This window comes from Pezoporus wallicus, unplaced genomic scaffold (assembly GCF_028554395.1).
Source record: "Pezoporus wallicus isolate ANWC-B61680 ecotype Strahan unplaced genomic scaffold, APGP_CSIRO_Pwel_v1 contig_8006, whole genome shotgun sequence".
NCBI lineage: Eukaryota > Metazoa > Chordata > Aves > Psittaciformes > Psittacidae > Pezoporus > Pezoporus wallicus.
Window position 1 is genome coordinate 39,582 of NW_026635487.1, and position 24,610 is coordinate 64,191.

At 40.9% G+C, this 24,610-nt stretch overlaps 1 protein-coding gene across 3 annotated transcripts in view; it reads left to right on the top strand.

The window, feature by feature from the left end:
• The window catches only part of MTOR (mechanistic target of rapamycin kinase), a 64,072-nt gene extending 39,581 nt beyond the window's left edge, over window positions 1-24,491 (top strand). For 2 of the 3 annotated variants that reach the window (XM_057431388.1, XM_057431405.1), the window contains 27 exons: window positions 204-319; window positions 1,653-1,730; window positions 1,999-2,106; window positions 4,177-4,302; window positions 4,937-5,068; window positions 8,583-8,698; window positions 9,990-10,107; window positions 10,863-11,069; window positions 11,691-11,791; window positions 12,049-12,145; window positions 12,604-12,702; window positions 13,021-13,143; window positions 13,758-13,940; window positions 14,598-14,732; window positions 15,031-15,205; window positions 15,424-15,559; window positions 16,242-16,389; window positions 17,270-17,392; window positions 17,864-17,946; window positions 19,407-19,479; window positions 20,013-20,087; window positions 20,591-20,726; window positions 21,103-21,168; window positions 21,864-21,944; window positions 22,232-22,312; window positions 22,907-23,012; window positions 23,506-24,491. In XM_057431388.1, the coding sequence (XP_057287371.1) occupies window positions 204-319; window positions 1,653-1,730; window positions 1,999-2,106; window positions 4,177-4,302; window positions 4,937-5,068; window positions 8,583-8,698; window positions 9,990-10,107; window positions 10,863-11,069; window positions 11,691-11,791; window positions 12,049-12,145; window positions 12,604-12,702; window positions 13,021-13,143; window positions 13,758-13,940; window positions 14,598-14,732; window positions 15,031-15,205; window positions 15,424-15,559; window positions 16,242-16,389; window positions 17,270-17,392; window positions 17,864-17,946; window positions 19,407-19,479; window positions 20,013-20,087; window positions 20,591-20,726; window positions 21,103-21,168; window positions 21,864-21,944; window positions 22,232-22,312; window positions 22,907-23,012; window positions 23,506-23,521 (3,038 nt within the window). In that variant the 3' untranslated portion in view covers window positions 23,522-24,491. The remainder of the gene's footprint in view (window positions 1-203; window positions 320-1,652; window positions 1,731-1,998; window positions 2,107-4,176; window positions 4,303-4,936; window positions 5,069-8,582; window positions 8,699-9,989; window positions 10,108-10,862; window positions 11,070-11,690; window positions 11,792-12,048; window positions 12,146-12,603; window positions 12,703-13,020; window positions 13,144-13,757; window positions 13,941-14,597; window positions 14,733-15,030; window positions 15,206-15,423; window positions 15,560-16,241; window positions 16,390-17,269; window positions 17,393-17,863; window positions 17,947-19,406; window positions 19,480-20,012; window positions 20,088-20,590; window positions 20,727-21,102; window positions 21,169-21,863; window positions 21,945-22,231; window positions 22,313-22,906; window positions 23,013-23,505) is intronic. The other variant, XM_057431398.1, reaches the window with a different exon arrangement.
• Window positions 24,492-24,610: the final 119 nt, after the last annotated feature.

The window sequence follows — 24,610 nt, forward strand, 5'->3', positions numbered from 1 at the left end:
ATAGATACAGTTTATGTGTATGTATATATACAGTTTCTGTATATAACACAGACTGTCCCTGCCAAAGACAAGCTTCTGGAGACCTGACTTATATGTAGAAGTCCACACAGCATTCAGGCCTAGTTGCTGATACCTAACCACACTATAGCATAGTCCTGTTGCAGAGAAAGCTGTTGTATAACTGAGGATATCTGTCTCTGCAGGTCAGTGGGATAGCATGGAAGAATATACCTGCATGATCCCAAGGGACACCCATGATGGTGCTTTCTACAGGGCTGTATTGGCTCTTCATCAGGACCTCTTCTCACTGGCTCAGCAGGTAATTGTCTTCCTTGCTGGCTTCCCAAAACCTAGTCTAAGTTGTACTAGGCTATACTGCTGCATGGAAAGACAATGGCTTTAAGCAGCCTGTCTTAAATAACCTATGAATTGCCCAAAACCTTTCTATTCTATTATGTATTAAACGTTAGTGATTGAGCTTATGCTGTATTTCCAGCACTGAAACAGCGCTGAATATATGTAAACCACATGAATGTATGTGTAAACACAGGACTGAATATATGTACAGATAGTAGTGGTTCAGTGCTGTAGAGCGTAAGAATGTTGCACTCAGGCTTCTTCACTTCTGTGTCTGTTTTCTAGAGAAAGGGTTATCTCAGCAGAGGTAAAACTTGGTAAAAGGCATTTGTGCCTTAAGACACACATGAGATTCTTCATAGATGTTCTGTGCACTTCTGTCTGTTGCAGCTTTTTCAGTGAATTGTTTGTATCCATCATGTACCAGAATTTTTCCTTTTATTTTTCTGGTAACAATTACAAATCCTAGATTGATAGGAGAAATCAAGGTAAGGAATGATCTGTTAAACACATCCATGTTGGCATGGTTTCTCACAGAGGAGTTTTGCAGAGTGACTTTTTCCCTTCTATAAACGTGGAGCGTGTTATTTACTTTCCAAAGAAGCTCAAGTACCATTTCTCAGAATTGTTATGTGCTGGCTTGCCAGCTTAGATAAAGGAGCAATTCAATCTGCTCTGTCAAAACCATTATGTGGATTTTTGGGTGATGTGCCCAGTAAAATTAGCCAGGCATTCAGAGGTGTAGAGTTTGTGATTAACCTTTAACATTTTGAACAGGAAAAACTGTAGGTGAGAGATTATATAATGGCTGGAACCAGAGCTGGGTTTATTTCATGCTTGAAGAGCATATCTTGGAGGAGGGAGAATGGAATTTGCTGTCCTGTAAAATTCGTGAAAACCTGTTGGGTTACATAAAACAGAAAGCTATTTTCTATCCCTGTGTATTATCAAATGATGTGTCTTGAGGCTTTTTTGTAAATGACTCTCCTGCACTAAAATGTGAGCTTCTCTTTCCCTCTATAAATGTTACTAATGATGATCCCTACATGGCAGTAGGATTAGAAATACTGCAGTTTAGTATTTCTTAGTACAAATTTCAAACTGTGCAGGTAATTAATGAAACCCCATTGACTTCTCCTATTTTCCTGCCAAATCCTTCTATTGGTAGCATCCTTCCATGGTTCTTGTTGAAGAATGGGAACAAAGCCGTGAGATGGAGCAGATGAATAGCAGTTCCATCAGTTGGCTCTAGATAAAACATACCGCATTTGCACCAATACGTTGTTCTATTTCAGTGCATTGACAAAGCCAGAGATCTGCTAGACGCTGAGCTGACTGCCATGGCAGGAGAGAGCTACAGTCGAGCCTATGGGGTAAGTGTGTCTCAGCCTTCATTCTCCTCATTGCTGCTTCAGACTGTTTTTAGAAGTTGCCTAAAACTTCTGAGTAGTGCTTGTATTTAAGGTCCTTTCCAACCCAAACCACTCTGTGATTCTATGATTGTCTAAATACCAGTATATAGCAGGGGATTCTCTACCTGTTGGGCAGCATATGTACTTAAGATTTTGATGCCAAAATACTGTTCCTTAATTATAGATGTGCTTTGTAGTGATTGGAATGGAATGTGATTGTTTCCTTCAGGCTATGGTATCCTGCCAGATGCTGTCAGAGCTGGAAGAGGTTATCCAGTATAAACTTGTACCAGAGCGCCGTGAGATCATCCGCCAGATCTGGTGGGAAAGACTGCAGGTACATCTATGTAAAGATCAAGGATGGAGATGCTGATGTGCTGTGCTGATGTGAACGGCTTCCTTTCGAATCAGCATGATGGCTCAGCAAGTCTTACCGTTTCTCTTTTTCTCCTAATAGCATATATGCTTACAGGGCTACGTGCTTTCTCCTTTGCATTTGTCCTGGTGGTTTTTGATTTTGGTTAATGCTCCTGAGGTGTCTACTGATGTGACATTTAGTAAGGTGATTTAAGCCTTGAAATAGATGTGTACAGAATGGAGGCACTAGTAACAGCTCCGAGGCTGTTTATCTCAGTGTTGGATCCCACCCGGCAATACTGGTTTGGATAAGGCTAGTTTGAACTTTTTACCTGGCTGGCTGCATTTGAAGGAGCACATTCTCTCACAGTGCTGGAAAACTGGACAGAGAATTTGTGTTTGTAAAAGATTGCCCTGTTCCTCTTGTTTTACTCTCTTACAAGGACATTTCCAATTGACTGGTGGCACTCGGGGACTTGACTTAGCAGTAGACTTGGCAGTGTTAGGTTTATGGTTGGACTTGGTGAACTTAAAGGTCTTTTCCAACCTGAGTGAGACTGATTCTGTGATTAGCCTTGTCCACTTAAAAGACCTGTAGCAATGCTGTTTTTTCCTGTATTTAAAGAAAAGATTGTACCTTTCTTACTGTAAACAGCAAAAATCCAAAGCACCTCTGAAGATTTAAATCAGCCAAATGTTTGGAGACTATTTTCTTACAGGAGGCATCCCTCCAGTGAAAGTGAACATCATCAGCTGAAGTTGTTCCTACAGGAATACTGTTTAAAGAGGTGATTCCTGCAAGGCAAGGAGAGGACGAAAAAAGGCATAATTAGGGCAAAATGCTTTCATTACACCAGCTTCCAGTATGCTGCCTGGAGGAAGAGTTCCTCCCTGAGCAGAGTTCCTCACTCTTGATTTCTTTATCTGCCTCCTTATGAAAGGCTGTTACTGCTGCCTATTTTGTAGCTGTTTGGGAAACTGTGACAAAGCTTTTAGTGTCCCATCTGCATTCCTGTCTGGAAAAGCTCGGGACCATTCCTGAAATTGAGAGTGACAGGAAGTGTAATGTCTGACTACAGCTGTTTATAGTCCTAAAAGCAGTACATACAGTTCTTGGACATTTTATAGCTGCTTTTTAATAATCTTAAAATGCCTATTGGACTAGGCTTAACTGGGTGTTAAGGAACAAGCGTTGCCTAGTTTCCCAGCCCTCAATATGGGGGGAAAAGGGAAAGAAATAGGTGTTTTGGTGCCAAAGTGCTTAATGCCATTGGAAATTCTTTTGTTTACCTCTAAGCTAAGTCTTAGTAGTCTCTGGATTGATACAAACTTCAGAGCATCACTGTTACCATGAAGCACTTGGCCATTACAGCAAGCATCATGTATTTGGTTGTTACTGTCCCTTCCACAGTTCTACTTCTCTTACAGCATCCTTGGACATCTGAAATACAGACTCATCCTGCTCTGACAATGTTGTTGTGCTTCTCCCTTCAGACAGCGAGAACCAGACAGTGCTTGCACAAGCAGCATAGCAGTTGGAACTGCAGTTTCTGGCAGAGTTAGCAGTTCAGTCATGCCAGCCTCTAAGAGCAACACATGCAAGGAGAAGAAAAAGGGTGATAACAAAAATATCTTTGCAACAGTTTGGTTTTGTACCATCTTGAGATTTGTCAGTGTTTAAACCAAAATAGGCTTTAAAACTAGGTTGAAAAAGGTTATAAAACTCTCTACTTGTTTTGGAATTGCACAGAGAACTTTTCTGATTTTTGGATGCATTTCTGCTTCAGAAGCTTTTCTCCTTTTTCCATTAGAGGATATTGTTAGACTTCAAACACTGAGCTGGCTATAGAGAACAAGAGTCAAGGACTTAACCTTCTCCACACATTAGTGTTAAAGAAATAGCCACTTACTTTGTAATGTTGGCCTGCTGTGAATTGCGGGTGCTAAAGTCTCCCATCTTGGAAAAGTCCCTTCGGATTCTGAATTAAGGCTCTGTGGAGTAGATTGGAAATGAAACACTAACAGGTTCTCTCTTCTTTTTTTCTCTCAGGGCTGCCAACGAATTGTGGAAGACTGGCAAAGAATATTGATGGTCCGATCCCTTGTTGTAAATCCCCATGAGGACATGAGAACTTGGCTCAAGTATGCCAGCTTGTGTGGCAAGAGTGGGAGACTGGTGAGCATGATCAGGCTCTACCCTCTAGAGCAGCTTTTTAAACAGTTGGCTTTGTTGTGCTGCTTCAACCTTGAGCATTTCCAAACACTTTAATTGTCCAAATGGGATGGGCTCACCTCTGAGGGAGAGGCTGGTCAGTTGCTTAAAAGCTAAAACTGTAACCGGTGTAGAGTTCCTCCTTGTAGCCAAGGTTGTTTTTGTGGGACCTGGGAGCCTTGGAGCCCAATTTTTATTGGATGCTATACCTGAAAGTTCTCATACAGCATTGGTAGTTGTAATAGTGCTCTCTACATTGTAGATTTGACAGAGTGCTTTAGCAATGTTGTTATCGTTGAACATTAAAATCCTATTTCAACATTCACCACAAGATTTATTACCAAAGCTACTTGCAACAGAGATTTCACACTCTCTACTGGCTTCTGAAATGAGAATCTAATGCTCTGATCCCAGTGAAGACGTATGGTTTATTATGTGATATTCCTATGAGTCCAGGGAGCAGTAAAAAAGCTGCTGTTTGTTTTATCTGGAGGGTTGAAGGTATATTTTTAGTGGCAGGTAGGTCTGTGATCAATATGAAATGGAGGTACGAGTGAGCTTGTTTTAATCTGCTTTTTCTCTTTGCAACTTTCTCCAGGCTTTGGCCCATAAGACACTTGTCCTGCTCTTGGGGGTAGATCCATCTCGACAGCTGGATCACCCCCTGCCAACGGTTCATCCCCAAGTGACTTACGCATACATGAAGCACATGTGGAAGAGCGCCCGCAAGGTACTGAAGAGCATCATCATACTCCTTATGTTTCATTGCTCAAGTTTTGTGCTGTGGCACACACATGAGCTCTTCATAATCCCCTGAACAACGTCAAGGCTGAAGGTGTTATTTTTGCTCACCTAAAAAAGCATCATGAATCCCTTTCCTTATTGTTCTTCAGAAGATAAGCTTTTGAAATCTTCCTTTACAACGCTGTAGTGACAGGGAAGGCCTGGCCCTAATTTTATTTCCTACATGGAAAGATTATTTTTACTAAACCAGTATCAGGTACCCAAGGGATGCAGCCAAGATTAATGGTCTATAGTAGTAGCTCTTCTGTCCTCGCTAGGGTTTTACTGTGTGGGCTTGTACTTGACTTTTCATCCACTGTTGTGATTGCCAGGTTTCCACACTGTACCTATGGGCAGGGTTACATGTTGAAAGAGGGGGTCTTTATTACCAGTCTTACAGACAAGCATCCTGAACAGTTTGTACTTAGTTGCTGAGCAGAACTGACTTCTATTAAGGACATTATTGAAAATTTCTAACTGAAAGACAGCTGAAAAGTACATAGGGTTTTGTCATGGGAGCAGTTTGGCTCCAAAGAGCCTGGGGTGAATGTTTTTGACATTGCAACACAGGGAGAATTTACATAATCAAATCCAATAAGCTCCAGACTGGATAACGTATCTATTTTTTTTTAATATACATTAAAGCCTCCATTTATCCTCATATTCTGCCACATCTTTTTTATTTTTCCTGTCTTTGGGATTGCCAGCACTGGAGCAGAGCCATTGCTACGGGAACATTGCATGACCTAACTATTCTCATTTGAATGTAAAAACCAGAAGGAGCTGCTGCTGAGGCCCTGTTCTATTGGCTTTGTAAAATCGTGCAGTGGTCTCTCACTTGCTTCAGTAAATGACCCAAGAAGCATATGGGTCTTCTCTGCTTGTGTCTTCAAGTGAAAGGGGACTTCTTTGTGTTTAGCCTGTGATAAAGAAATGGACAAGATGCAGGAAACTGATACAGTTGTAGAAAGCAGAATGAAAGAAGGCATAAAGATAAAGGGGGTGGAAAAGAGAATGTATCTAAACTAAACTGATGCAAGAATATGAGGAGCCCATGAAGACAGGAGAAAATAAAAGATCAGAAAAGCAGCAAAGGTGGGAAGGAGGAACAGATGTGGTTAGAATTGCCTCCTCTTGCTCATTGAATGATTTCCTATTTAAATACAGTACGTAAGCTGTGTGTCTAAGGGTTTGGGGTTTTTTCTTTCTAACACATTAAAACTGGGTGGTGTTTACAGTGCTGAGGGAGGAATACTTTACCTAAGCTAGCACTAATCCTAGACCTGCATGCAAGGCTCAGCCCTTTCTCTGAGCGCTCTTCTGCAGGAAGGGCTGAGTCAATGGTTCAGTCCTTTGAGGCACTTGGAAATTAGATACTTAAAATGCATGGTTAAAGGTGCTGCTCTGAGACAGAAGAAGCTATATTAGGGTACAATAAAGTCTGCAGTATGGAGTGACTCTTAGTGTTTGGTATAAACACTTGAAAGTGTTTAGAGAATTCTGGTACCAGGAGCATTATATGGTTGGGTGTATCCTGATGTCCTTGTTGAGTGAGTGTCATTAACTAAATAATACATAGTTGTACCCAGTGGGGAATGTAGACCAGAGTTCATATAGCTCTGTGTGTTCACATGATTTGGTATCCTAAGTAATAAGCTGCTGAAGTAGGTTGCTATGGTAGGAAATGACCATATTCTCTAGCTGAGGAGTTCAAGTTAGGTTGGTTGACCTAAAGCCTTTTCTTTACTTGCCAGTTTTCTTCCTGCTGGATCTGGCATCTAGATGGAAACCAGCCTCATAGCACTTGCAGAGCTGCACAAGAATCTTTTCTTGCACATATAAAAAGATGGATAAGTAAAGCCTATTGCATTTCTTCTAACAGGGACCTTTGGCAGCAGCTGCATTCTGCAGACATATACCAGAACAAGGCTGCGTGCAGACTTAGCAATTCAGTTGTTGTCTCAGCCTTAAGTGCTCTGCCTGTTGGTTTATGGTGATCAGTTTTGAGTGTTAATGGAAACTAAAGAATGGATTGCTGGGTGTGTGCAGATATGAGAGGGGCAGTATCCTTTTGTCTGTTTTTAAGAAATAACAGCATAATTATTTCTAAGAATGCTGTTTCCCTCCTGCCCCCTTCTAACCAAGTATCTAGGTTACAGGCTATGGCATGGCCCCTGTTAATGAGTGATACTTTCTTTACTTTGCTTTCTTTTATTGCACCCTGGGCTAATACGTTACCCTTTTCCTGACAATTGATTTGTGCAGGCTGACATTTGACCAGGATAGATGAGGCATTTCAGCTCAGGTGGTTCTAACCTCATTCTAAGGTAGCTTATTCCTGTAGATGGAACAGAAGTAAAATTTGAGGCTTGAAAGCATATTATACAGTTTCTGACCTGAAATCATAGAATAGTTAGGGTTGGAAAGGACCTTAAGATCATCCAGTTCCAACCCCCCTGCCATGGGCAAGGACACCTCACACTAAAATGATCTTGCAGATTGCAGGAGCTTTAATTGTTTCCATTGAAGCATGCATACTGTATTTTCATTAAGTGTTTAATTTTGGAGTTTCTTACCCCATAATTCTTTCCAAGGAATTTCAAAAAGAGAATTCCCTCAAAATTTGGTAGTGCAAGTTGCTTTAGCACTACTGCCTTATGTAATCTGCCGGCAAAGGAGCAAGGTACATTTGTATTTTTTAAACAGTTTTTAAGGCTTTAATTTATTGAAACAACTCAAAGTTTACATCCCATGGTATGTGCTGGAAGCCTCGCCAAAGCTGAGGGGTTAGGAGGGAAGATCAGGAAGCTGCAACTTTTCCTTTAGGCATTATCTTGTCAAATCATTTATTCTGTTTCAGGCCATAGCATGTTATAGGGAGACTTTTCTGGATTGTGATCCTGTCTGTTATTATAGTGACCTGGTCAGATACAGGTTGTAAGCTGTGAACTTGATTGTTGGAATTGCTGGACTGTTTTCAATGTCCCTGCTCAATTGCAAATGGGATGTCTCTATATCATACTAGAACCTCACTCTGCATAAGCAGTAACAGGACATTCTCTACTGCTTCTTGTACAGGTGACATTGTCACTTTGCCAGAGTTGAGTTCTTGCACATCAGAGCACAATGGTGGCTTATCTTATGGTCGGGTTTGCTTCTGACTGAGTGTATGACATGAACGTGAGCCTAGCATTGGAATGAAGCAGTTCTTTGTTCCTCAGTGTAGCAATTCAGTGGCCAGATTTCTGAGATGTCGAGAATCTCTCACCTCTTCATTTACTTGGTGCTACATACATAGAGTATAAACTGGTTTTAGAAGGATGTAAAAGGCTAAAGAGCTTTGAAAGGAAACAAAATGTAGTTTTTGCTTTCAGTGAAAGTTGATTTCCACATTGTTTTCCCGTCCTGTGAAGTTGTATTTAACCCCTGTGGTCCTTACTGCAACCATCATCCCATTGCAGATTGATGCGTTCCAGCACATGCAGCACTTCGTGCAGACAATGCAGCAGCAGGCGCAACACGCTATTGCAACCGAGGACCAGCAGCACAAGCAGGAGCTCCACAAGCTCATGGCACGGTCAGCATCTGGTGTTTGGATCCCCTTTAGCTGTTTAGTGAAGCTGATGTCTTTCCTGATGAGATTGCAGGGTCCACGCAGATGGCACGTTTAGATGAGACCCATGCTTTGATTAAAAGGATTGCTTCTCATTTCTCTGGTAGAGACCCCTTTGGTATTAACATTCTTACCTATTAGATAATTTTCAGTGAATGTTATTGTGACACATCAGTGTAAACAAGCTTGTCTTTGTCTGTGGCAGCTGGTTGGATTTTTCCAGCACTGTGGCTCGCTGGCAGAAGGCAGAACTCTCAGCATGGCTATTTGGTTTTCAGGACATCCAGTCAGTAGGAAAGAAACACTTCCCACATGCTTGGCACATCTGTGCTTGGCAGCGTGTGCCCTTAATAAAACAGCAGTGCTTTGGGCAAGAGGTGCCCAGCGTGTGATGGTCTCTTAAAATATTTTTGCATTAAAACCACATTTTATAATCTCCATTTCCTCTATGCATCTGGAGGTGCCAGATCCGTTGTTCCTAATTTAAAGAAGCAATTACACAGGGCTTGCAACCGAAGGTTGGCTTTTTTTAAAGGAGGTCTGCACTTAATTTGATTTTATGAGAATGGGAATTTGATAACACTGTCATCTAAGTTTTTCAGAGTGACCGTCACAGAAGATGTGAGTAATGAACTGCACACACTATTTTTGTTGCACAATGCTTTCTGGAAAACTCAAAATCTAGAAAGGGCAGCTGTGTAACTGTGGTATTTAAAGCCTGCTGAGGGAACAAAGTATTAAGCTTTGCACAAACCTTCACAGCCCCACCCTGCTGCAGTAAAAATATGTTGTTTTCCCTTTTCTCTGGGAGGGGATGGCTTAATGGGGTTCTGGCTTGGGGGAAGAGCAGTCGCTCTGTGTTTCCACTGTTGGTCTGTCACTGTTCTCTCCAGAAGGCTACTTTGTATGGTGATAAGTATGGCTAGCCAGCACAAATGCTGTGTGCATGTTATCAATAGCAATGAAGTCTTCTGATGCTCCTGTTAGCTACTTCTTATTTTATAACTGATGTGAGGAGGAAAGTTTGACCCCTTTCTCCCTGAAAATTAAACCACTTACTGGTTAGTTCCACACTTAGAAGTAAGATGTAGGTGTTTTGAACCTTTCATGTTAACACATGTGCTCCCAGTCTGCAGGAGAGTGGGTTTACCACTTGAAATATCTTTCAGGCTTTAGATAAAGAAGTTTGCCTCTTAATCCAGCAAGCTTCATTTCAATTCTAGGTTCTGAGTCAATAATCCCTTTGCTTAACCAGGTGTTTCCTGAAGCTGGGTGAGTGGCAGCTGAACCTGCAAGGCATCAATGAGAGTACCATCCCCAAAGTCTTGCAATACTACAGTGCTGCAACAGAGCATGATCGCAACTGGTACAAGGTCAGTAAGGAAAAGCCTCCAGTACCATTGCAGAGATGAGTAAATTTGATCACATCCCATACTACAGCAAAGGAAGGTGTTCACAGGAAGATCTCCTGTGGCTATCTGCCTTGTTACTGCGAGTACAATTAAAACAACAGAGAAAGCAGCCCAAGGCAACAGTGAGATTCCTGTTTAGAATTTTATCTGGCTTGTAGAACTAGACCACAATTCATTTTCCTTTCTTGCTTTTGGGACTCTCTCTCCTGTCAATTAACAGTGAAGGAGAAAGGATAATCTAAATGGAAAAAAATGAACTTATTCTCACTCTGTATACTTGAACTAGAAAGTAGCCTTGTTGCTAACTCTCCAAAGAGCCTTTGATTTCAGGGTTGTGAAGTTTCAATTAATATTTGGTGCCAGCTCTTCTCTGGGGCAGCCATATCCTGCATTCCTTCCCACTACACCTCCCCTAGTCCTAACATATTAATCTTTATTTTAAGCTTTGAAAAATTAAGCTGTATGTGAATGGCATGTGATGTAATTTTTGCTACAGAGCTCCTGGCCAACAGCTCACCTGATCTTATTTAAGATAATAAGGCAGTTAAAACTACAAGCAATTAGAGAAAGCAAAGCATTGGGTTGTCTGCAGGGTATTACTTACTACTGTTGTCTGTGAACTCAGAAAGGTTAGATGATTATCTCTAATAATTAGAAAGTACAGGTTGCAGAAAGGATTCATCTTCTTTCTGACTTTTGTTCTCTCTTGTTGGCAGGCCTGGCATGCCTGGGCAGTGATGAACTTCGAAGCAGTGCTTCACTACAAACATCAAAACCAGGCCAGAGATGAGAAGAAGAAGCTGCGTCATGCTAGTGGAGCCAGCATCACCAGTGCTAACACTGAGGGCAGCAATAGTGAGAGTGATGCCGAGAGCACAGAGAACAGTCCCATCCCATCTCCAGTGCAGAAAAAAGTCACTGAGGTGCCCTTCTTTCCTCTTTATGTTGAGAGATTGGTATTTACTGCTTAGAAGTAAAATGTTACAATGGGGAACAAGCTGCCATGCATTACCTGGCTTGTGGAAGCTGTCTTTGTGTGTGTGTACTCATAATTTACAGCAGAAGTGAGGAGGTTCAGGTTAACTCAGTCTTAAGGGTTTAAAAGGATTAAACTAATACAAATGATCATAAGTTAACTGTGAACTAAAGCAGAGGCATGTATGGCTGTTATAGGTGATGCTGTGTGTGTATAAACAGGTTCTGCTGCTTAAGAACTTCATGAAAGACTCTGAGGAATCTCTTTTACCTACCAGTTATAGTAGGGTTGTAGCTTTTAGGCTGCTTTGCTGTCCATAGTTTTGCCAACAGACTGAAGTATAAAATCACTTCACAGTATGTTCCTTTCCAGGCTGGAAGACCTATGTATAGTCTTTCCAGAATTCCAGAAGCAACATTTCCTTTGAAGAATATGAGCAGAAGTCAACTATACTGTGTATTAGGCCTATTTGTCCACATGTTTCTTCCTCTTTACCCTTGCTATGTTGAGGATTCGTGTGGACCAATGTGCTTATGTACAACTAATGCAGTATTTTTCATTCCAAAAGGATTTGTCCAAGACCCTCTTGATGTACACAGTCCCTGCTGTCCAGGGTTTCTTCCGTTCCATATCTCTGTCTCGAGGAAACAATCTACAAGACACTCTAAGGTACATAAAGCACATAGTAAATGAAATCCACCTGATAAGGGCACATGGTTTAACATCAGGTAGATGCTGTTCCGCTTCTTGGTGTTAGGTTAAACTAAGAGAATGCTTCAGTCCAAGCTAATTTGTTAGGTGGGTTGGCCTTTATACTGCTATCAGTAGGTTCTGGGAAGAAGTGTCACTTGTAAATGGGTCTAAAAGTATTTGACTGGAGTGGGATTTCTTGCTTCATTCCTAACTAAGGTATTTCTCTTTTTCAGAGTCCTTACTCTGTGGTTTGACTATGGCCATTGGCCTGATGTGAATGAGGCTTTGGTAGAAGGAGTCAAGGCAATCCAAATAGACACTTGGCTGCAGGTAAGGAACACAACAGGCTAAGATGAATCTCAGTTCTGAGGGAGCTTGGGGGTTTGTCGCATGATATCCATGATAAAGCCTTGCTAAACAGTCCTCTGTAGGTGAGAGCAGTGTGCAGTATAATTTGTAACCGATCTAACAAGCATCTTTAACAGATTATTGCCTTATGGAATGGCTCTTGTAAATAAATGAAAAAAGGCTTTATTTCTTCCCTGAGCATTACACTTCAAGACACATCTTAACTCTTTCCGTAACAGGGTCATGTAAGTTTTGCACAGAACACTTGTGATCTTACTGAGCTGTTCTGTGTTTCTGACACTGGAACTTTGTGTTTATCCTCTGACCATTTCAAAGACGAGTGTCTGCTTCAGGGACTGTGAGGTCTGTAACTGATGGCAGAACAAATGGTGAACCAAACACATTACAAGGGTGTTTATTTTAGTTGTCCTTACTACTAGGTTATCCCTCAGCTCATTGCAAGAATTGACACCCCTCGACCATTAGTAGGACGTCTCATTCATCAGCTCCTCACAGACATTGGACGGTACCATCCCCAGGTAAGCTTTGCATTAGAGGAGGGATTTCCAAGGACTGATAGCCAGTTAAGGCTAAACAAAACCTGCTAAAACCACGTTTTGATCTTCCAATGTGATGCAGGCTCTCAAAGTCATTCTGCTGCTCAGTGAATTAAAGTCTTGTCAGCTTTTCAGATTGGAAGACTTTTAATAGCAAATTCCTATCACCTCTTTCCAGAAGCAAGCTTGCTTTCTCTTGTCTAGCCTTAAAGCTGTTATTTATTAACACTTTGCTAATCTTTCAATGCATGTAGCTCTTTGGCATGGTTCTAAAGTATTATTGGTTGATGTCCCTTGTAGGCTTTGATCTATCCTTTGACTGTGGCCTCTAAATCTACAACCACTGCTCGCCACAACGCTGCAAATAAGATCTTGAAAAACATGTGTGAGCACAGTAACACTCTGGTGCAGCAGGCAATGATGGTGAGTGCTTAGTGTACCATAAAGTGTATTGTGTTTCAGGAATGGGTGTTCCACAGGTATAACAACACAAAATGACTCATTCATTGTTGATTTTGTTCTAGTGCAATTAATTTGGGGTGGTTTTGCAATTGGTAGAAGTTACAGTATTAGTACAACTTGAACAGAATGCTTTAAAAAGAACCATAATGTTCGAACACTGAGTTCTTGTGTCTCCTTATGAATAAATTTCGAGGAGAAATAAATGAAGAATCATTGTTCCATAAAGAGATAATGAAAAGTGAAAACAAAACTCCCAGAGCATAGCATGGAAAGAGTAATTTAATTCATGGAAAGAGTAATTTAATTCATGTGCTATGAATTTTTTGATGAATACATGAAAAGTAATACTTTCAGGTCAAACGAGACAAATAAATGTCAAAGGCATTAAATAAGGTGAGAAAAGCCTCTTCAGCTCCTTGCAGAAGAACAAGTGTAACAGCGTTGTAGGAGTTCTTGTGGCTCCCTCTAGCTGCCAGCAACAATCATAAGAAGAAAGTAGCTTTGTGTTTGTAAGTCTATATAGAGTCATAGTGTTTTTCTTTAGGCATTGAATCGCTTTTCATGTCCTAAAACAGGTGAGTGAAGAGCTAATCCGTGTAGCCATCCTTTGGCATGAGATGTGGCATGAAGGGTTGGAAGAAGCATCTCGTCTGTACTTTGGAGAAAGGAATGTGAAGGGAATGTTTGAGGTGCTGGAACCACTTCATGCAATGATGGAGCGTGGACCTCAGACTTTAAAAGAGACATCCTTCAATCAGGTATCACCAACTACCTTCTGCATGCCCTCAAAACTAGGCAGGACAGCTGCCTGTCCCAGGTGTCTTACCATACCTTACAAAGGACCTTTGCAATCTTAACACAAAGAGTAAATCTCTTGGGACTCATTACATTAGATATAGACTTCATTACTGACATTTGTCTTCAGATCTGTATCGCTTTGAGGGACTACAGTGCTACAGGGGCCACAGTAGTACAGATTGCCCTGGAGTCTTATATCAGCTGGATGTCTGATAGGGTGTAGAAAACAGACAGCTGTTCTGCAATTAGTTCTTTTAACTCCAGTCTGCTTTACTTCAGCAACCACTAGCACAGATAGTAGAGATGACCTCTCTCAAGTTAGCAAAAGGGATTAATTTGAGTTTATGAGTCTACTGTTAAAGGGTGATTCCATTTCTTCTGTTGCCTCCTACATGAAAGCTGTTTGTGAGCAACGTTGTCTGATAAACTCAGTGAATGTCTTGGATTCAGGAATTTCTGAATCTTTAGTTCTGATAGGCTATAAAAATGTGAGATCAAGTATTTGTAATGCAGTTTGAAAATAGGCTGTGATGCTCTTTGTCAGTTAAGAGCTCTCTCCCTGTTCCACTATAGTCTGTAGAAATGTTTTTCCTCTGTTGTTTTCACTTCCTCCCTAGGCCTATGGCAGAGACCTAATGGAAGCTCAGGAGTGGTGCAGGAAGTACATGAAATCAGGAAATGTCAAAGACCTAACTCAGGCTTGGGATCTCTATTACCATGTATTCCGGCGGATCTCAAAGCAGCTACCACAGGTATGGGGAGAGGTACAGTTCTGTTGTGGACCTTACAGTGCAAGTTGTCAATACCAGTCCTTGATGCATGTTTTTTGGTTATTAAAAACATTCAAACTCAGTATTCTGGAAATATCTCCATATGATTTGCTGCAAGTTTGCTGCTTATGCAGCACTTCCTGCAAGCATCTGAAGTACTGACAGTTGCCTGAGCTGTTGTAGGTCCCTCAACAACATGAACTCTTCATTGAGAAGAATGAATCTCATCAGTGAGATTTAACTGATATTCTTGTGGTTGTATCTCTTCTGGTTTCGGTAGCTCACTTCTTTGGAACTACAGTACGTGTCACCAAAACTCTTAATGTGCCGGGACCTGGAACTGGCAGTGCCAGGAACGTACGATCCCAACCAGCCCATCATACGCATTCAGTCCATTGCACCCTCGCTGCAGGTCATCACCTCCAAGCAGCGGCCCAGGAAGTTAACATTAATGGGTAAGAGAGAGCAGTTTTCTCTTAGCTCTTTTAGTATGTAAACAGTCAAACTTCATGTTTACCAGGTAAAACATCCTCTACATTTCCTTTCAGATGAGACATTTCTTAGTGGTCTGGTCAGTCTGACTACCACGTTTTCCAGTTCTTGGGTGCACACGTATTTACTCCTGTCCGTTTGTTCAGCAAGAATGAACTTTTGTATATTAACTCCTTTGCAGGAAGCAATGGGCATGAGTTTGTCTTCCTTCTGAAGGGTCATGAAGACCTTCGCCAAGACGAAAGAGTGATGCAGCTTTTTGGGTTGGTCAACACTCTGCTAGCAAATGACCCCACATCTCTTCGTAAGAACCTCAGGTGTGTGCTATGGGTAATCAGTGTGCTTGTGTACAGTGACACCCTAGGTAGATGCAGTGTCCAAGTGACCTTGGCACAACCAGTTGGCTTGTGAGGAAATGGCAAATCTTGGAACAAAGTTAATTAAAAAAGAAAGACCAAAACAGTCCTAGAATTCAGAATAGGAGGAATTGTGTTCTGAGAGGATTGTTTGTTTTATTAAATTGAGATCCCAGCCTGTAAATAGTTACGGTCTTTTAGGCAACCTCTATTTCAAGGAAGTGTGAGCACTGCCTTAGGAGCCTGAGAACAGGGGAGTCTGGCAAGGAGTTTTCCATTATAGTCACCAAATAGCTTGGTGAACAGTCCCTGACTGCAGTTCTGTACAGTCTCTGTCAAGCATGAACATATCAAATGTCATGTGCAAATAGTAGATCACTGTGGGTGATACAACATGTACGTTCTGAAAGCAGTCTTTCGGTGGAAACCACATAAGCTTTGAGAATGTCTGCAGCCTGTCTGGCAGCAGTCTATCCAAGTGGATGTTTCAGGCCTGTTTGAAGAGAAGCTAAGCAGAGCAACTGCTGAAGAGACAATTTAGATCAGAATCAGATTTAGTAGCAGTTGTTTTACGCATCTTGAAATGTAACAATTCACAATAAACAACAATTTGATCTCTGATTCTCCCTTTTTTTTCCTGTAGCATTCAGAGATATGCTGTTATTCCACTGTCTACAAATTCAGGCTTGATTGGTTGGGTCCCCCACTGTGACACACTGCACGCACTCATACGAGACTACAGAGAGAAGAAAAAGATCCTGCTCAACATTGAACATCGCATCATGCTGAGGGTAAAGGCCAAAGCTGGCAGAGTTCTTGGTACATTCTTTTAGGACCCCAGTGTCTTAATGAAGAATAATGGTGCTCAGCTTGTTCTTCCTTTGCCTGCTCTCCGATTGTTATTGGTACCTGCAATAAATGCAGAAATATCAAATAAGAGTTACAAAATGCTACCAAGAGGTAAAATTGGCCATGTTTTTATTTGTTTCTCCTTTCCTGTTTTAGCAGTGACCTCAAGTTGGTACCATCTGGTGACTAAAATGTGTTTGGAATTATGTGGGACTGTAATGTGCCTTATACAAGATGCCACGCTGCTGGCATTTACAAACATTGTGTCTAAGCAACAGGGCCAAAATTAGACTGGAGACACTGAACATTACTAGAAAATTTGGAATTGCCAGCCAAACAGGAAAGCATGCGCCAACCCAGAAAATTTATTTGGATTATGGGTTTTGAAAAAATCTTGCCAATTAAATATGGCTGTGGGTGACTTTGTGGATGCTAAATCATTTATTTTCCAATTTAAAGTTAAGTCTTCACTGTTGGGTGGTCGTTTCACTGGCATAGGTTGCCCAAAGAAGTGATAAATGCTCCATCCCTGGCAGTGTTCAAGGCCAGGTTGGACAGAGCCTTCGGCGACATGGTCTAGTGTGAGGCATCCCTGCCCATGGCAGTGGGGTTGGAACAGGATGATCTTAAGGTCCTTTCCAACCCAGACCATTCTATGATTCTGTGATCTCACTGTGTTTGGGAACATACTGGTCAGTCTCCAAATAACTTCAATATAAACTTGATATGAAATGATTTGTGATTACTGTGTTTCTCATAGTACAGCCAGGGATTACTGAAGGTGGAGCTTTTAAGTTGCCGACTGTCACTTCTCAATTGTAGATGGCTCCAGATTATGACCACCTGACCCTGATGCAGAAAGTAGAAGTATTTGAACATGCTGTCAATAACACGGCTGGTGATGACCTTGCCAAACTGCTGTGGCTGAAAAGTCCAAGCTCAGAGGTGAGTTCAGCACATGTAATGGCTTGTGTTTGGCAATCAGCATAATGTGGGATTACCTTCTCTGCAGAATGGGTGAGAGGTGGTGTTTATTCATCATAAACTCCAGATGAATCACTGCAGAACATGTATCTTCGAATGTGTATCCCTTCACAAGGGGCCTTCTTACAAGGCTCAGAGCACAATGGTTCTGCCAGAGTGCAGTTCTAAGTACAAGACTGAAAGCTGAAGCTCCGCGTGCTGTGCATGGAGAGAGAAAAGCAGGAGCCTTAGAATATATTCTCTTAATGGCTTAAACGTCTAATTGAAGGTCAGAGGATTTTTGAAACCCCCTTAGGCTTATGGAGTGTGTTGAATCTAAGCATATCACGGTTCCCCTTTGTGCATAAGGTAAGTAGTTAATGTAGAAATCAAAATACAAGCTGAAACATGCGACATGCTTGCCTGGGTTTTCTGTTTTATCTCCACTTGCAGGTGTGGTTTGACAGAAGAACAAACTACACTCGTTCACTAGCTGTGATGTCAATGGTTGGGTACATTCTGGGCCTTGGGGACAGGTGAGTGAAGCTCTGAAGGTTTCTTTTAAATGAAAGCACAGACTGTGAAGGCCTATCAATTCATTCCTTAGATCTGTTCTTACGATAACATCTTTCATTGTGGTTATTGCTGTGTTGTAATGATACCATCTTTCAGGGCCTAATTGTGCTGCCATTATTTTCAGCACTGCAGGCAGGAGATGTATCCTGAGTACAAATAAGAGTTTCTTCCATTTTGAGAGGAATACACACAGGATTACATCAAGGACCACAAGTTCTAATTTGGCCCTTTCCTTTCACTCACAGAATGGGGAATCTTTCTCCATCCATTCTATAAAACAGAAGTGTTAACTTTTGCCACCAGTCTGTGTGCTTGTGTGAGCTTCATGCATATGAGATAGTGATTGTGTTTGCCAGGCCTAGCTTCTTGTGGTGGAAAGAAACAGCATGACCAAGCATCACTTTTTGTTCCCTGAGGCAGTAAAAAGAAAGTATTTAGTGGCATAGGTCTTCTGAGTCTCCCTCCAGGTGGGTTCAGTACCACTACTCATTTTGCATTCTTTTTTGCTCACGGGTTCTTATCCTGTAAGGCAGGAGCCTTTAGTGCTATGTGTGTTGTCAGAGGCACACATGAAGTCCCCGCTAATACTCACTAAAGATTGCTCTGGTCTTAAAACAAATGAAAGTTAATGTTGGTTTATTACTTAACATGGTGCTTTTTCTGAGCTGCACTGCAGACGTGGTGGAGGGAAGTATGTACAGTCCAAATGGATTGGGTAAATAATAATCAACAAGGTAAAATGAATGGATCTTTGATTTAGTATAAGGTTTACTGTCAAAAGGGGACATCATCACTTCCAAAATATTTTTGAAGACAGTGTTTTAGGTTTAAGGTCTGTAATGCAAAAGCAGCTAAATCCTCAAATGTTTTCATAACATAAAGCTTTTATTCCTGATCTTGAAGGTCTTTATAATTAAATTATAAAACTTTGAAAATTGAATTAAAACAAAAATGAAACAAGTCAGCACAAATAGCAGCACTGTGGTTTTCCTGTTCCGGATTGATTTTTCTCTCCTGGTGGTAATCCAATTTGCATTACTTCAGCTGTAGCATAACCCATTATATTTTTCTATCCTGAGAAAATGAAAAAACATCAAAACAAGTAGAAAAATGTATCCTGACTGAAAAATAAATGTTCATATCCAGGAAATGAACTGATGCTTCTGGTCCAATAGGTTGTTTATCTTCCAAGGTGAGAAGATCTCTAACTCCTGAGAGGTAATTACAGAAATAATGTGATAGATGCACTGTCAGGAAGCTATTCTGTTCATCCTGAGATTGAAGATCTCAGCCAAGCAAGCTGTCACTGGCTGTTCTTGTTCATGAAGATAAATATCATTTCAGACTGGAGCTGCTGTGATTTACTGTGGGTTTTTATAATAGTCTGTCACCTGTTTTCTCTCCTACTCCTTCATCAAAGACACCCCTCCAATCTGATGTTGGATAGACTGAGTGGGAAGATCCTGCATATCGACTTCGGGGACTGTTTTGAGGTAAATCTTTGTATTTGGACATTAAGGTTTCTGTAGTGATTCACATTTTCTGGTGGAACAGAAATGAATCTATCAGCCAGGATAAACTGACTTTGGAGTATGATCTCTTTGGCTCTCTTCTGGGCTTCAATTTACCTATAGGCAAGATGAAAATAATAGACACTTTACCTGAGAGGCATGTGTTGTGAAATATCCCCACATCGTGTCTTGGGAATTAGCTGACCACTGGAACAAGCAAAGAGGTGCTAACACCACTTTTCCATAACATTTCTGGAAGCAATGTAAGCTGCAGGTAGTCTGTGTTACTGGACACTAGCAGCTGGGCACACACTTGGGTTTTCCCTGTTACTAAGGGGAACTTGTCCCCAAAATCTATGGGAACTGAGGAACATAAAGCTGGGGCTTCATTTTGTATTTGCAGTACAACCTTTGAGATTGTAGCACCCCCACCCCCCCCCCCCCCCAATACTTATTAGCTTCATAAATAATAAACTAGCTGTTAATTTACTGATTCTCCATCATTATGTGTTTAGGTTGCAATGACAAGAGAAAAGTTCCCTGAGAAGATTCCATTTAGGTTAACAAGGATGCTGACAAATGCTATGGAGGTAAGCATCCCCTCTTTAATATGACGGGCATTGTTCCTAGGGAAAAAGACATCAATTTCTCAGTTTTTCCTGTATTTTCTGTGGTGGCAAAATCTCTCCACTCTTTAGGAGCCAGAGGTGTTATTTTAACTTACAGAAAAGGCAGCTGAAATATTATCTCCTGTGATCTTTAGAGCGTATTACAGTGGAAAGCAACTTTTTAATTGATGCAAAAACAAACCCTGAAATTCCTCCAATTTCTTAGGCCTTCCTTAGTTTCTTCATTTCAATAGCTGTTTGCCTCAAGCAGACAAAGCCAATGACATAGTACTTCACAAAGACTATGTTAATGCTAGGGAGAACTGCTTGGTTTGTAATGAGCATTATAAACTTGTTGTCTTAATGAACAGAGTGCAGTGAATTCCAGTTCAAAGCACAAGCCACTTCCTGCTCCCTGAATTTAAGGGTTAGAGTTGCACAGTGAATGAAGCAGCATGGTTGATTCACTTCTTTCTCTTCTGAAGGTGACGGGCCTCGATGGCAATTACAGGATCACTTGTCACACAGTGATGGAAGTCCTGCGTGAACATAAGGACAGTGTCATGGCTGTGCTTGAAGCCTTTGTGTATGACCCGTTATTGAACTGGAGGCTGATGGACAGTAAGTGATTCTGATAAAGCAGTGACAGCAAGAGAGTAATCAGCCTGGTTTCAAACAAGAAATGCAGAAGCCTGAAATCCAGTGTCTGTTTGAAGACAAGCTGATGAAATGATTGGTTTGCATGTGCTATTTCTGTAGGCACCACACAGTTTTAGGATTGTAATGTGAAATTACCACTGAGGTTAAAACCTTAAACACAGAAACAGAACTAAGCCTACAAGCAAAATTTTTTGGGTTGGTAGTGATGAGGAGATTGAAAGCTGTTTCAAGGTGACAAAATCTGGAGCTGGAGAGAGGCAGTCAAATCTGTATTGTTTGTGGATAAATTTGCTATGAAACACTGAAACTCTAGTTCATACTTTTCATTTTCTTGCAGCAAATACAAAGGGTAATAAGCGCTCCCGAACAAGAACAGATTCCTACTCAGCCAGTCAGTCAGTAGGTGAGTAGAAAAGATGGTGTGTGTCATGAATGTTTGGAACAGGTTACTTTAGCAGTGCACAAGACTGGGTAAATGTTTTCAGTCCCAAAAAGTGGACAAACAGTTTACTGTCGTTAGCTGTAGGGTGGGAAGTGGTGAGTTCAGTACTGTGGCTCAAAAAGCAGTTGCTGCTTTACAGTTAAAGTAACACCCTTCTGGAGCACATATGAAGTGATGTACTCCAAGGTGTAATTGATATGTGATTAGTTATTTACTCAGCTACCAAATATTAGTGTGAAAACCTGGCAAGTATCTTGTAATCTGACTGAATGTTCAGAGCTTTGTGTTGAGTCTTAGCAGTTGCTCGCTATTGGACTGCAGGATAGGGACAGTGTTCATATGAGGAGCTCTACAAATAAACTTACTTATTTGATTGTAATTTTAGCTTAATTGTATGTCATTTCAATGTATGTTTCATTACACTTTCATATAAAATGCTTCTAGAAATTGGATCAGGCATTTTAGTATGTTAGCAGGGGAAACATAATGTGTGTTCCTGTGGTATGCTTCCACTGGGGATGTGTGGTACACTTGATGACAGTCAAATATGCTTTTCAAACTAGCTGATTAAGTTTTCTGTTTCCAGAAGAACATTCTTTTATTTGCTTTTCAGCTTCCCATTTATGCTTCAATGTTTTCATGGTTTTTTTCAATAGAAATGTTGGACAGTGTGGAATTGGGTGAGACAGCCCATAAGAAAACTGGGACCACAGTGCCTGAATCCATCCATTCCTTCAGTAAGTTTGATTGGTGTTTCTATGCTGATGCAGAAATTGTTCTTAGACCAGAAAATTTCATCATGATCCAGGTACAATTACATGAGATGGGACAAATACAACGCCTTGTCAGCATAAATTAGGAATGTAATTATCTGTGCTCTCAGTGTCAAAATGGACTGATATCTGAGTTTGTTTGCTTTCAAAACGGTATTTGTGGTAATTGGGATGGGAAGATATGACAGCAGTGCAAATGCTTTTATTGTTTGGATGAAGTACTAATTCCCTTTCCTACTTCTGTCTTTTAGTAGGAGATGGTCTAGTGAAACCAGAAGCTCTAAATAAGAAGGCAATTCAGATTATCAACAGGGTTCGAGATAAACTCACGGGTGAGCATGTTTTATCTTTATATAGAATAAACACAAAATCTGATGAGATGGATCAGCACTACTTTGAGCGTTTGTATTTTGTGTTAATCCTTCAATTTAGCATATTTTGATTAAGTGGATGAGGCCATTTTCCTGGGTTTGTCTAACACCTAAGTACTGCTGCTGGATTAGAGACAAAAGAGCCTGTACAGATTTCGTATTTTGAATGTCTTAGCCTGTTAATGGAAGTTGAATTTCTACTGTCCTGGCTTTATAGTTTGCAGCATTTAATTTTGAAATGGTATGCTCTTGAAGTTTATAAGAAACTACCCCCACCTGCCAAATAATGTACTTGAACGGGTTAGGATGAGAATCCTGGATACTGGAAAGTTATCTATTTTTGGTTTGTCCATTATTTGGAGAAGATAAAAGGAAGAAACTATAATAATAGGGAAAACAGAGTTCTGGGCTCTGCACGCCGTAGAGCATTTAATACACTGTAAAGGAAGGATAGTTAAAAGTCCTATCAGACCTTAACTTGCCAGACGGAAGCGAGTTATGTTACAGGGTTTGTGACTTCCATTCATGGCTTTTTTCCGTCCTTTAATTTCCAAGGTCGAGACTTCTCTCACGATGAAACTCTTGATGTACCCACACAAGTAGAATTGCTCATTAAGCAAGCTACGTCCCATGAGAATCTGTGCCAGTGCTACATTGGATGGTGAGTTTGTCATTCAGCTAAGGAAAATGTCACTTGTGTAGTTAGTTATACATAGGAGCCTTACCATGTGCCATCTGCTCTAGTAAATTTTGCAAGCCCATGAGAGTGATGCCATGGACAATCCTCTAAGAAAGTTGTTGTTATCAGTAGTGACAGAGATTTTAGAACATTTAAAACTGCCATCAGCCTCAACGTTTTAAGTGTTTTAAATAAGGCATGTGGTGGTCTCTTCAGGTACAGTGCAGAAGTACATGTTCTAAAGTAAAGGTCTCATTCTGAGAGTTGGCTAACTTTAGATTATGCTTAAGGAAATAGATCTTTATAGCATTTTTAAACATTAGTTAGCTGGAAAGAAGCATGGAGATCACTTGTCAGCTTTTCTTTCCTAAACAGAAATGGTGCCTGGTTAGTCTGGAATGTCAGTCCTTCTCAGTGTTGCCTTTGTGAAACTATATGCAAGTCAGTATTACTACAATACCTTTCTTTTCTTTAGGTGTCCTTTCTGGTAACAGAAGATTCCAAAGTGTCCACAGCCTTTTATTCTGGAGGCTTTTGCACTCTGAATTTGCTCTTCTACAAACACAAACTGAACATTGGACTGAAATACAGCCTTTGTCAAATATTTTGAAATGTAAATGAAAAGAGTTATTGTATAGTAAAAGTTGGTTTAAGCCAATTTATAGCTGCTGTTGGAAAAACACAAAGCTGTCTGAAACACAACACTTGATTTGGGTTTCCAGGACAGCGAAGATTGATTGTAACACAGATGTCTATTGTTCCACTTGGTCTTTGGGGAACTGGTGATCCATTGAAAATAACTATATACGGGTTTTGACTTACTTTGCAATGTAATGAAGTCATTTGCAGATTAATTATTGCCCTGGTCAGTCCTGTTGGTGTGGCTGCAGTGACCTCAATGCACTTGTGCAGGAGGCTTCCTTTAGGTTTGGGGGTGAGCTGGATAACTGGAAAGAGAAGCAAAGCAGAGTTTTACCATTGTTTCATCCTGTTACATTGCTTTCAAACTCGGTTCTTGCCCCCAGATTGGGAACTGTATACCCAGTCATGACACTAGGGCAGGAGTCGTGGTACAGACTAGATCAGGGTATCAGAGCACATCCAGGAGTTGAAGCCCTTGAGCGGAGCAGAGGTAGGTGCCTCTGCGGGTTGATCCGTGGCAAAATGGATGCAGGGTGCAAATGAAATACCACTTGGGAGCTTCCCGCAGTGTCTGGGTTAAAAAGCAGTACTGGGAAATAGCTAGGGAAAGTCAGTACTTGCCATAGGAGGCGGGTGTGGGGAGAGCTGGTCATAACTTGAAACAGAAAATAATGCTTATTAAACATGAGGGTGAGGATAGAGTTATGATTTATGAATTAAATGTATTAAAAACAATGCACAAAATACAACAGAGTAGCCATGTTTAGATGCCATGTTGTATTGGAATATTTTTGTGCCAATAAATTACACCAAAATGTAGATGTTTTGACCATGTTCTTGTTTATTCCCAAGTACTTTTTAGGAAGAGACAGAGAAGCAGACTAAGATCAATTTTTTTTTTTGTAAGGTTTCCTGTTGCCATGGATATGACTTGTGTT